At 44.2% G+C, this 12,242-nt stretch overlaps 1 protein-coding gene and 1 long non-coding RNA gene across 13 annotated transcripts in view; one reads left to right on the top strand and one right to left on the bottom strand.

Moving 5' to 3' along the window:
• PPP2R2B (protein phosphatase 2 regulatory subunit Bbeta) overlaps positions 1-12,242 on the bottom strand; it is a 509,802-nt gene that overhangs the window by 267,164 nt on the left and 230,396 nt on the right. For 5 of the 12 annotated variants that reach the window (XM_058732596.1, XM_058732594.1, XM_058732615.1 and 2 more), the window contains one exon: positions 2,994-3,187. The exons of 5 other annotated variants lie outside the window; for them this stretch is intronic. In XM_058732596.1, coding sequence (XP_058588579.1) covers positions 2,994-3,187 — 194 coding nt within the window. Of the gene's footprint in view, positions 1-2,993; positions 3,751-12,242 lie in introns of those variants that run through there. 2 more of the 12 variants (XM_058732591.1, XM_058732599.1) reach the window with 1 other exon arrangement.
• LOC131513529 (uncharacterized) lies at positions 3,886-10,661 on the top strand. Its single transcript, XR_009262626.1, has 2 exons — positions 3,886-6,088; positions 9,531-10,661. It is a non-coding gene; the product is annotated as an uncharacterized LOC131513529 (long non-coding RNA).

Below are 12,242 nucleotides of genomic sequence, written 5' to 3'. Positions count from 1 at the left end.
GAGTTTGAAGACAAGCTTTCTGCTCATCTGTGTGACCCTCACAAATGAATACCATCTGTGGGCCTCAGTTGCCCAGTTTCCTTATTTGAAAATGTTAATAGCATCTACTTAGCAGGACTTGGAGATATTGAAATGCTCTATTTAAAAAGCTCAGCAAGTGCACTGAAAATAGAAGATGCTCAAAGATGTTAACTTTAAAAAGGGAAAAAAGACAGAGGAAGATTGGTGAGGGTGGTAACTTTGATGCCCAGAATAAAAGAGTCATAGGAAATATCTTTAATAAATACACATCATGCAATCTTTTTTCTTCCCCATGGGAGGGAGGGGAGGGAGGGGAGGGAGGGGAGGGAGGGAGGGAGGGAGGGAGAGAGACAGAGAGGGAGGAGGGAGAGAGAGAAAATAAGAGGGGAGAGCTTGGGTAAAAGTGTCCTTTAGCATTTGCATTGCTCTTAGCTGGCGGAACTTGCCCGCAGCTACCACTTACAATGCAAATTGAGCTTAGAGTCCTTCACACTAACTACACAGCAAAAACCTTTCAGCTTTAAATAGAATACTGCAGTGTGGAATGATCTGAGCAAAGCAAAGAAAAATTCAGGGATAAATGTGAAGGAGATTTTGGAGGAAAAGAAAAAGAAACAAAAACCCACCAAACCCTGACATATCTGGCTAGGTAGGAAAATGCCAAAATATTAAAGAATACAAAAGAAAAGCGAAGTCCATAGAAGGACCCAGAAACTAAGGTCAGATTATGGAGGCAGTGGATTTAAGTTAATAAAGGAGGAAGGAACTTTGGGGGCAATCCCTCAACTAACAGGATTTGAACAAAGACTATTTTGATCTGGTGATCTTTCTTGGTGTACTTGGCACTTCCAAGGTATTCATCAGAAGACAAGGATGGACTACCCCCCTCTGGCCAGCACCACTGCATGAATGGTCCCTAAAATGAATAGATGAAGACCACATCTATTGGGAAAAGAGAACTTCCCTCTGTACCCAACTTCTGCCATTTACATTTTCCAAGTTCCATTTTTTTTTTCTTACCAGACTCTCACTAAGATCAAAAAACCTGAAGGTCTACCGTGAAATAAAGGTTTTGTTTAGTTTTCATTGTTACGTGTGTGTGATAGAATTTCCTGAGAGATTGATGTAGAAACATTTGAGAGAGCTCTTTGCTATAAACTCATGCCTCAGTTTTGACTATATGAACCCAGATATTTTAACCAGAATCAGAGTTCCCAAAAACACCATAAAATAAGAACAGAGATTAGGTAATACCTAGGGCCCTGAAAGCACTAAGATGATACTCCTATCATGGCCCTATACACATGGCCCCAATTTGCCCATCTTCCCAGCTCACTAAGTTTCCTGTGTCGGCACTTAGAGGCATAATACAACACAGAAGAAAATACGAAGACAGCCCTTTTTCTTTGTTGTCACAAACAGAAAGAAACATCCCCCCAAAAAACCAACAGACCCAAGGCCAACTTCTGTCTTGGATAACATGCTCAGACACACAGCTAGTCATAATCTACCTGGTAAATGAGTCAGTGACAAAGCACTTAAGACTGAGAAAGAACATCTTACAGCCACCTTGTCAGCCTGCAAATAACAAGAATCAGCGAGTATGGTGGTTGTATGGGGGAGGGACAGGCTGAACATCTTAAAAGCCATCTCTAAGCTCCTGAACGCCAGAGCACATACAAGTCTGCTTAATCTGTCTAGCACCATGGACATATTAGGCTGGATGCTTTCCAATAATGATGATGAATGGAGAATATATTTCAACAGCACTGGGCATTCTTTTTAATCTAAAATTTACAGAGATGTTTATAGAAGATGCCACCTTTGCCCCCAAATTGTGTGCCTCTTTATTTCTTTCAGAGTTTGAACTCCTTTCCTACCCCATCCCCATCACATTTTTCCTGGGAGTATTGATCTGATTAAGTATTATAGAAAATTTAGTATCCAAGGATAACAAGAATCATCTTAAATTAACATACCTTGCTACATTTTCCTAAAGCCCTTTCACACACGTTTTCTCACGTGGATATTACAACGTGATAATGCAACACTTCCTATGCGCGGTTAAGGAAAGGGCCTACAGGTAGAAAATGAAAGCGAAGATGTAAAAGTTTGGGCATTTGGGGGGGAAAAATGCCTCTACTCTCTATTCACACACAAAAGGCAGAATGAGATTCCACCTGCTGACTTTCCGTGCCTGCCTGCTAATGTCAGAACACGCTGAGAAAGAGAGAGACGACAATTTCACCTCTTGGCAAAGCTCAGCTTACTGAACCCTCTTGCTTTCTGCTGGCTGTTGATTCAGCAGAAACTACTGCTGCAGAATTCATAATGGTGATTTTAAAGGCCCCACTGATCGCATTGCTCGCCCCACGTGTCGGACTCGTTCGCTCGCTGCTGGAAAGCGGTCTCCCCAGCTACCTTTTTAGTTCTTGCTAATGCACCTCCAAGGGGAGAGGGGCTCGCCCCTTTGCAAAAGGCCCTTTGGGCTTCTGATTGTCTGAGCAGGTAACCCGGCCGGAGAGAGAGACGGGCAGGAAATGAAACCATGCCCTCCCTGCAGCCACCGAGAGACACAACATCATTCCGCTCAGGGAGGGGAAGACCTACGATCCTTCCGGGCCCCTTCCTCATCTCCCCCGCAAGACTCCGGCAAACATCTCGGGGGAGGGGTTATCTGCCTTCAGGGGGTCATTTTTCCAGTCCGGAGCCCCACCCTGAAAAGCCTAATCCCCGAGGGCCATTTTAACTCCCGTGGGCGCCGGGTCCACCTGCTGCTGAACGCCGGGCTCGTCTCGCGGAGCCCGGATGGATGTGGGGCGCACCGGCCGCTGCCCCCGCGGGCCGAGCCCCCGCCCCAGCCCCGGGCCCGGAGGAGTCTCCGCCGCTCGGCGCCCAGCTGCCCGCCGAGCCCAGCGATCCGCAACTTGCGCCCCGGCCCCAGCGGCGGAATGCGGCGGGGCTGGCGTTACCTTCGGTCGCATAGCTGTGGTCGCGCAGGAAACTGTTGTTGATTTTGCGGGTATCAATGTCCTCCTCCATTGACAGCAGGCTTACTTGCGTGGGAACCAGAAGCCGGCAGACAAGTATCCATGATCCCTCCCCGCAGCCAGTCTCACAGGAGAGGGGGGCAGGGGAGCCGGTGGGACTGCACCATGGTCCGAGCCTGAGGAGGAGACGGGGAGGCGGAGAGAAAAAAAATAAAAACCCGGCAATGGAGCTGTCACCTCCTCCACTCGGGATCTCCGAGGCTGCGGCGGCTCCTCCCGCGGTGCGCTCACTCCAGCTCCAATTCCCAGCGAGGATGCTGCGCCCGGCTCCGCTGCCGCCGGGTGCCAAGATGCGCCGTGCCCCGAGGGGTCCGGGCCCGCCCGCCGCCCGGGAGGCGCTCACAAGCGGGGCTGGGGAGATGCCCAACAGGTTCCCCACGTTGGCAGCCGCTCCAAAATGCAAAAAAGGTCCCTCCTCCCCCTGGGAGAGCGGGCGGCCGCGACAAAATGGTGCCTTTCTGGACCCGAGCTGCAGTGGCGAGACGGCAGGGGCCGGATTCGGGCTGGCCCGGCCCGGAGCGGGGTGCCGGTCCCACGGGAGGGCGGCTCCGGCCGGCGGGGGTGAGGAAGGCGGCGGGGAGCTGGGCAGGGCGCTGCGGCCGGCGCCAGCGCACTCGCCCTCACACCCACACGCGCGCACTCGCAGCCGCTGCCGCTGCTGCAGGAGGAGGCTGGAGGCGGCTGGTGCATTAAAGGCGAGGCTCCTCCCAACCGCGTCAGCAGCCCCAGGACTCTTCCCCAGCCGCGCTGGTGGCCGAGGCAGAGGCTGCGGCTGCTCTCTGCTGCAGTGGGGCGCACGCAGCCGCGAACCGGCACCTGGGCAGCAAAGCAGCGAGCTGGCGGGTTCACGTGAAAACCAGAGACGCGCTCCGGCAACCGCCCTCCTCCGGCGCCACGCAGCCAAGGGCGGCGTTTTTCTCTAGCCCCCGGAGTCCCCCGCTCGCTGCCGTGCTCCGGACACCTGCGCTTCAGCACCGCAGAGAGAAGTAGGTCCCTCTTGGGTAGGCAGGGAGATTGCATCCAGATCCCTTTCTGCTCACCCCTGTGCGAGGTCTGCGGTGCCTCAATCAAGTTAAAGGGCGAGGCCTGGGTTTGGAAGCCTCGGCGAGGAGAGAATGGGAAGAAGGGCTGCCATGGCTTAATTGAAGCCTCCTGTGCTAGGAATAGAAAGCGGGGCAGGGGCCAGAACTTTGCTGCCACCACGTCCGACTTCCCCATTCCAAACAGAGTCAACACCCGCTTCTAACTGTGGGCGTCTGTGTCCACACAGGCAGAGGGAAGCAGAGGGCTGACTTACGAAGCTAGCCAACACAGTCACTCTGGAAAAGTCCACCTTGCCTAGCCCTTTGCACTTTGTTTTGGACAAACGCTGCAGGCCGGCTGTAGGTCTTGCTTGTGAACAAGGCACAACCCTGCAGGAACCGTTCACAGTTGCTCCCAACACGGAAGGTGCCTTGGGGCCTGTGCCCACAGAGAGCCACTGCTACCCTGAGGGGACTTCGAGGATCCAATTAATACAAAAAAAGAGGCCTGCCTCCCTGATTCACCTAGGAGGAAAATGCAAAATTCCCCACCTTCCCCCCACCACCCTTTCCCCCACGTTTTAGAAAATTACAAAACCTGTACTTGAAAGAAAATTTGATCACTACTGTTATGAAACCAGTAAACATCACTTACGAACATCACAGCTTCGTAAAGCCAAACTGGAAAAGAAATTTGCCCATTTTCCACTTGTAGAAGGTATTTGTTTCAGTGGGTGTCGCTGCAGGAAGAGACATCAGCAAACGTCTTGCTCAGTTAAACTCCACAAGTTGAGCTAGATGAGCCCAGAGGGACCTGTGAGTTAATTATATACATACAATGCTTCGGCTCACACAATTTAGGAAGTATTTGCAGTTCAAAAAAATGGGAAAACAAGTTTTTAACCGAGGTTGGGAATCGCCATTAGATTTCCACGGAGAGTGGATGCTTCCGGCAGATGGAAAATGGCACCGTCCCCATCTCCAGAAAGCCAGATGAAGAAGAGAGTAGAAATATTCTTTGATGTAATTTTTAAGGGAAGTTCAGCTTACGATGGATTTCATTTTATGCTCGTCTGGTGGCTGAGCCTCACAGAATTGTTTGACTACTTGTTCAAATTTCACAAATGAGATTCCAGTAACCAATTTAACCCACCACTTCAGCCTCAGCTCATGGTTGGTTCCTCCACATGATGAACTGGACCCATCACCAGGTCTCCGGTGGTCGGCTCACCTGCAGTTACACAGTTCAGCTTCTCTTGCCGATCAGCGTTATGGGGAAGGGGCAGGCAGAGGTGGGAAAACGCTAAGTTCCTCTCAAAGTGGTAAGAAGACAGTGTGCCTTCTGCTGAAATGACTTAAAGGTGTGACAGGAGACCTTGGGACAGTATTTGCAAGTTCTCCCCTTATCTTCCTGGAATGTGGGCTACCTTGGAACAGAGCTGCATGATGAACTGGGTAGGCCCACTGGCCAAGTTTGTGCTTGAGTAATTTTCCACTCTAACCAATGGGAGAAATATCCCCTGCATAGATTAAGCTTCCTTTTCATGTTTCCAGCAAAATACCTCCTCTATTTATTCAACGATCCCGGAAAAACAGAGAGATCTCCATGGATTAAGTTGACTCCAACTTTTCAACTTTGTGGACCACTCTTTTCTGCCATGATCAATGGAGACTAGACCCTGGCTCAAAACCAAAAGGACTGTTGGCTTTGTGCTTGAACACAATGATGTGTGGTAAAGGAGGTAAGGGTAAAGGTAAGGTAAAGAAGGCCCGTACAATCCTGTGGTGGTAAGAGGACAGTATAGACCATTTCTCAGAAGACCTGCTGAACTTTCTAGTCCTCCAATATGTCAAATTCTTTCCACAAGCTTTTGAAAGTTGCACATGCCATTCCCTAAGCTCCTTCCTCATGTTCTTGGCATTCTCCAGCATGTCAGCTGAACTGTCCCTACTTCTCTGAGGCATTACATGACCAGACCACAGTCTCTTCCTCAGGTATTTTCGGTCTCTACATCTTTTTATATTTTTTGGTGGAGGGTGGGGGGGGGGGTGAGTCTTCCTCATGGATCACCACATTCTGTAATAGTTGTTTCCTCATTATTATCAACCGTTCCTAATATGTCTCCTGTATTAAATGTCTGGTGCTTAGTAGGTGCTCAATTATATTTGCTGAATGGATGTAAAAAAATATTTCTTCAGTGAATTAATTATGGAATTTCTCCAGTTCAGCAAATATTGTAATATTTAGGTTTTATAGCTCAATCCTTATTAAAATTCTTGCAAAACCAAACCAAAACAAACAACACCCAACAACAAAACCTGTTGTGAGGCAGTAATCTTCTACTCTAGTAAGTCCTACTCCAATGGAAGTAATTGTCCTACCCATTCTTATATGTATACAGACCAAAAATATTTACTGAGCAATATATGGGGATCAAGTTAAAACAAAACAGTCCCTTTCTTCACAGAACTGAAATTCTTTCATCTGATCTTAAAACATGAGCTTTCTTAGAGATGCAACAAATGAGTTATCAATCAACAGACTATAGCATAATGTTAAGTGCTGAGGCTCTGATATCAAGCAAAGCTGATGATTCTCTGGCACTTATTATTGTGTCCTTGAGTAAGTTACAAGTTTCCCCTAAGGTATTTTTTAAACCTCTAAATTAGGGAGAAAAAGAATATCTACCTCATGGAGTTACTGTGAGGATTTAATGAGATCGTGGACTGAATGATCTTGGAAAGAACATACTGTTGTTGTTGGATATTTACAATCATCCCACCATCAGTAAGGAACAAATAGAAAAGCACCCACTGTCTCAGCCACTAGAATGGAGACTGTATCAGCAATATCCACGCATAAAATATATAGTCAGTCAGGTGTCATGGAACTTAGTGTCTAATTTACAGTTTATGTAAAGGGAGCCATAAGCTACAAAAGGGGCAGAAGACACTTTGAAAGGCTGACTGAATTCACAAAAAAGGCCCGTTACAAATACACAGCCTTCTTAGATTACACAATTCGGCATCAGGGCATGTAGACACGTTCTTTTTTTTTCTCACCCTTGTCATGGCCCCCCTCCTCCAACACTGTCATATACCCTCACCCCGGTTAGGTTAGTGCTGCCTTACACTGAAACCTTTCAGGTCATCCTGTCCAATTAACACAATAAATATCTACAATTTTATTAAAACCTCTGACCTAAGCCAGTCTGGAGATTCTTAATAGAGGCTTTAGGTGTCAGGCAGTCCTGGTTTATCCCAGCTCAGGCATTTATAAATTTTGTGACCTTTGGCAAGTAATTTAACATCTCTGTGCCTCTGTATTTGCAAAGTAGAAGAAAATAATAGAAACTCCTTCACAGGGTTGTTGAGTTGCTGTACAGACAGCCTAACTGCTTAGGGCTGAGATGCCACTTCTCCCTCCTAGTGGCTCCTCGGGGTCTCCATCAGCACAGAATTGGAGAGACGCACTAAAGGGCATCATTTAAGTGAACAAAAGTGACTTAGAGACCTGAGTTTCACTACCTATCAATCTGTCTTAATGAGCAACTAGAAACTGGGTATAGGAAATTTTACCATCTTGCAAAAAGCCCTCTATAAGCCACAAAGTCCTTTGGAATTAGGATTACCCTATATACGTGCAGACCTAATCACGTTTCTCTGTTGTGGAATTGTACAAAATCACTCTCTAGGATCAATAAGCACCGAGTGTTCAACTCTCTGTCTCAGGTGGTTTATATGTTGATTGTCCAGTGGGTAACCTCCTGAGCTTCTAGTGAGGTTTATAATTCCTTTTTTGTGCATGCTACCATAGGTAAGAACACCACACAAGGGAACCTTTGATATGGCATTTAACCTAGGAAAAGAAAGCAAAACATTTTACTCTAAAAATGTATTAAATCTAGATTCTGGATACTTAATGGATTTCACAGAGTAAAATGTTCCTTCAGTTATCCAAGTGGAGTAATTTATGCAAATAAACAGTGGTATGCTGGAACCGCTACGTACTGGCTATTGAGAGCCGAATGGGCCGATTACACACATCTATTTCCAGCTCTGCTGTGAGGGACATCATGTTGGTAGCTTAAAATCTGAAATCTGCCTTGGTGGGATATTTATATTGTGGAAATTAAAAAAAAAACATATATAAATCAGGGCTTTGGGTTTTTTGTTGTTTGCTTTGAGAGCTGATTGTTAACCATTTACCAGCACACTAACAGCAACGCAGTACTCACTGATGTATCTTCCTGCCCATCCCTGCCATCTACACAAAGTTCCTTCCAATTCTCAATGCTAAATCTCCCAATCTGTGTCAAATTCCAGAGCATCCCACCACGCAGCCAAACTTGAGCCATAATACTAAATGTCTTAAAATCCTACCTTTACCGTGAAGATTTCCCATATCCATCAGAGGAAACTGAAGCCTTTGAGTGATCCTCCCCAGGCTGGATATGCAATTGGAAGAGGCTGCCCCTATAAGGGACCTGACCACATAAGCAACGTCAGGTGCACGCCCATTCTCAATGAATCATCCTTTTCTACTGTTCAAGCTCCACTGCCTCCTTACTTTGGGCCTGGATTTGCCTAAATGCAAAACAGAAACATCCATTCTGCCTGGTTTCATTGATAACTCTTCAACATGTCTCATTAGGATATTAACACAATGGGAGAAGAGGAACAAAAATCCAAGAGCCCAGATCTGAGAGGATGGGACCTAATATCCTCTTGTACCTTTTCTCATTCAATAGTTTCGGAGTTAAATTTAGACTGTCTTACTCAAGATAGTTTTAATTTGCATAATATTTGTTAGGTACAGGTGAGGATTTACAAAACCAGTTTGGCAATACTCAAGGGGTAGTTCCTGATTACCTTTCTCAAAAGAAAACTTCACATAACTCAGACAAGAATATATATTGGGAAATATCTTTGAAATTTCTTTAATATGCCCCAGCAATAACACTTTACAGAATTTATCCTAAGAAAATAATCATAGATGTGGGCAAAAATTTAGCCATCAGGTCATTTCTCAGAGCATTGTTTCTGGTCATGAAAACGGGAAACCACCTAAATGTCCAACAATAGAATTGACTAGGCAAATTATGGTGGGTACACATAATGGAAAAATATTGAGACATTGATAAAATATTAATAGCTAGCACTTCACTTATTGAGCATATATTATGTACTAGGTGCTGTGCAAGGGGTTTTACTAGCATCATCTCATTTAATTCTAACAGCAGCCCTTGTAAGTACTGTTATTATCTCCACTTCACTGAGACTGATAGAGATAAATAAGATACTCAAAATCAAACCTGGCACTGTGTGTGTGTGTGTGTGTGTGTGTGTGTGTGTGTGTGTGTGTGTGTGTTTTGGGGTGGGTTAAGGTCACTCTTTTTTGAAAAAAAAATTTTTTAATGTTTTATTTATTTTTGAGACAGCATGAGCAGGAAAGGGGCAGAGAGAGAGACACACACGGAATCCGAAGCAGGCTCCAGGCTCCGAACTGTCAGCACAGAGCCCAACGCGGGGCTTGAACCCACGAACTATGAGATCATGACCTGAGCTGAAGTCAAACACGTAACCAACTGAGCCACCCAGGCACCCCAATGTCACTCTTTTTTGAAAGCGATTTTGATTTGTCTCTCTTATGAATGAATATCCTCTAAGTTGAAAATCACTTACTATTGTGTTGGTGAAGTTGTGGCAAAATTGGAACCTTTGCACACTGCTTGTGGGATTGTATAATGGTGCAGCAATGAATGGTTTGACAGGTCTTTAAATTGTTAAACACAGCATATGACCCAGCAATGTCACTTCTAGGTATATACCCAACAGAATAGAAAACACTTGTTCACACCAAAACCTATAGATGAATATTCACGATGCAACATTATTCAGGATAGCCCCAAAGTGGAAATAGTCCAAATGTCCATCAGCTAATAAATGGATAAAGTGAAACATATCCAGGGGATGAATTATCATTCAGCTATAAAAAGTAATGAAGTACCAATACATGCTACAACATGGATCAGTGGTGAAAACATACTAAGTGACAAAAGACCTTATATGATTCCATTTATGTGAAATATTCAGGATGGGCAAATCCATAGAGATAGAAAGTAGATTAGGTGCCAGGGACTGGGTGGGGGAATGGGAGTAAATGCTTATGGATTAGGGGTTTCTCTCCGGGGTGATGAAAAAGTTCTAAATTAAATAAGGGCAACGGTTGCATAACTCTGAATATACTAAAGCCACTGACTTGCATACTTTAAAAAAAGTGAATTTGTATGGTATAGTATCTCAATAAAGCTGTTATTAAAGATTTAAAAATCTCTGCTATCATAAGCCACTGTTGCTTCTTGGGAGTATGATATATCCTTTGGGCTAATACTGGCGCAGGAAAAATTTAAAGGTATGTAATGACAAGGATAGACGTCTATGTTACGTTGTTGAGAAAGTCAAAAAACAATGTATACTGACCAATTTCCTCTTTCCTGGTGAAAAAAAAGTGTGGAAAAATATGTGTTTGCCAAAATCAATATATAAATGTACGGTGTGGTGGTTATGTGTGGTTATCTTTGTTGTTAATATTTTTGTCAAAGAAAATTTAGGACATGTATTATTTTTGTAATAAGAAAGTTTTTAAAGTATTTTTTAATGTTAAGAAACACTTTTTCAGGTGAAACCTTGTATTGAAAAGGTCAAAAATCATTTTCTCTACATGAGAAAATTGGGACATGGATATAAATGTATATGCTACCAAATGCACAAAACTACTCTCTCCAATAGAAATGTAATGCAGGCTACATTTGTAAGTAGTTACTACATTAGCAAGTGAAAATAAGCAGGTGAAATAATTTTAATAATATTTTTTAATGTTTTAAAAAGTGTTGGAAAAAGATATTTTCTTTAATATATCAAAAATGTTATGACTTCCACATATAATTAATATGAATTTATTAATGATCTAATTTTACTCTGTTTTTCATTCCAAGTCTTTGAAATCTAGTGTGTATTTTACATACACAGTGCCTCTCAGAAGGAGCCACATTTCTAGGGCTCAATAACACCACATGCCTAGTGGCTACAGCAGAAGTATAAAGTTTTCCAAAACGTTCTGTTCACAAAATGAGTTTTATTGTATTCCTTCAAAAAGAAATTTTCATCTACAAAAGACTTGAATAAGATTGTCATGCTAACATCAAACCAAGCAACATTAATACAAGGACTCTCACAACTATATTTAAAGTAATAAAACTGAATATGATAAAAATACATAGACACATGCACATATACATATACATATACTAAATACAGTAGTACAGTTGAACTCAATCTGCATTTTCCCTTAAAACTAGTAAGCTGAATTAATAGAGGAAAAAGAGAACCAGATTCTGAAAGTGCTGAAATGACACCATATAACCATATAAAATAGATAGCAAGAAATGTGTAATTCAGCCACTGTAATAGGGGCTCTTACAGGCCTATGGCTTCAATTCCAGCCAAATCGCAGATTTCACTGCCAAAAAAAAAAAAAAAAAAAAAAGGATTCCCATAGCTGGGTACCTGGACTCTGTCATGACCACTAAAGGTGGAGAAATTTAAAGATATAGTGATAGGAATCTGGCTGAGAGCAATTCATTCTTTTACGTTGGATTAGAGAATGGAATTCTGGGGTCACGTGATCAGTGGATTAATTTCTGAAGATTTTACTCAATTAGATATGCCATTACCTCTAACACACACGTAAACAGTTTTGTGTGTGCAGCTGAGAGCTTCTTCCTTCCTAACATGCTCTCCTCACTAATTTCCGGCACCGCTCTCCACCCTCCTGCTACCCACTGTCTGATGTCTACACGTACACATACCCTAGACTTCCAAGTTCTTGGATTCCTCTAGCCACAATCCGGTCCCAGGGGACCTCATCCAGTCTCATGGGGTCATCCAAGACCCCACACTTGGATTTTGAAAACCAATCTCCTATGACCTCTAGACTCGTATCACTCACAGCTGATCTGGTATTTCACTGACCATACTCCCAGTCCATGGGCTCCCCCTTCCTATTACTTGGTTCCTCTCTCATTCCCCACATCCTTCCCTCAGCAAAGCTTCAAAACACATCCAGAACCCAGCCACTTCTCACCAC

Source organism: Neofelis nebulosa, chromosome 1, assembly GCF_028018385.1.
Source record: "Neofelis nebulosa isolate mNeoNeb1 chromosome 1, mNeoNeb1.pri, whole genome shotgun sequence".
In the NCBI taxonomy this organism is placed as follows: Eukaryota; Metazoa; Chordata; class Mammalia; order Carnivora; family Felidae; genus Neofelis; species Neofelis nebulosa.
Note: the sequence above shows the minus strand (reverse complement) of the source record. Positions and strands in the feature narration are given on the sequence as shown.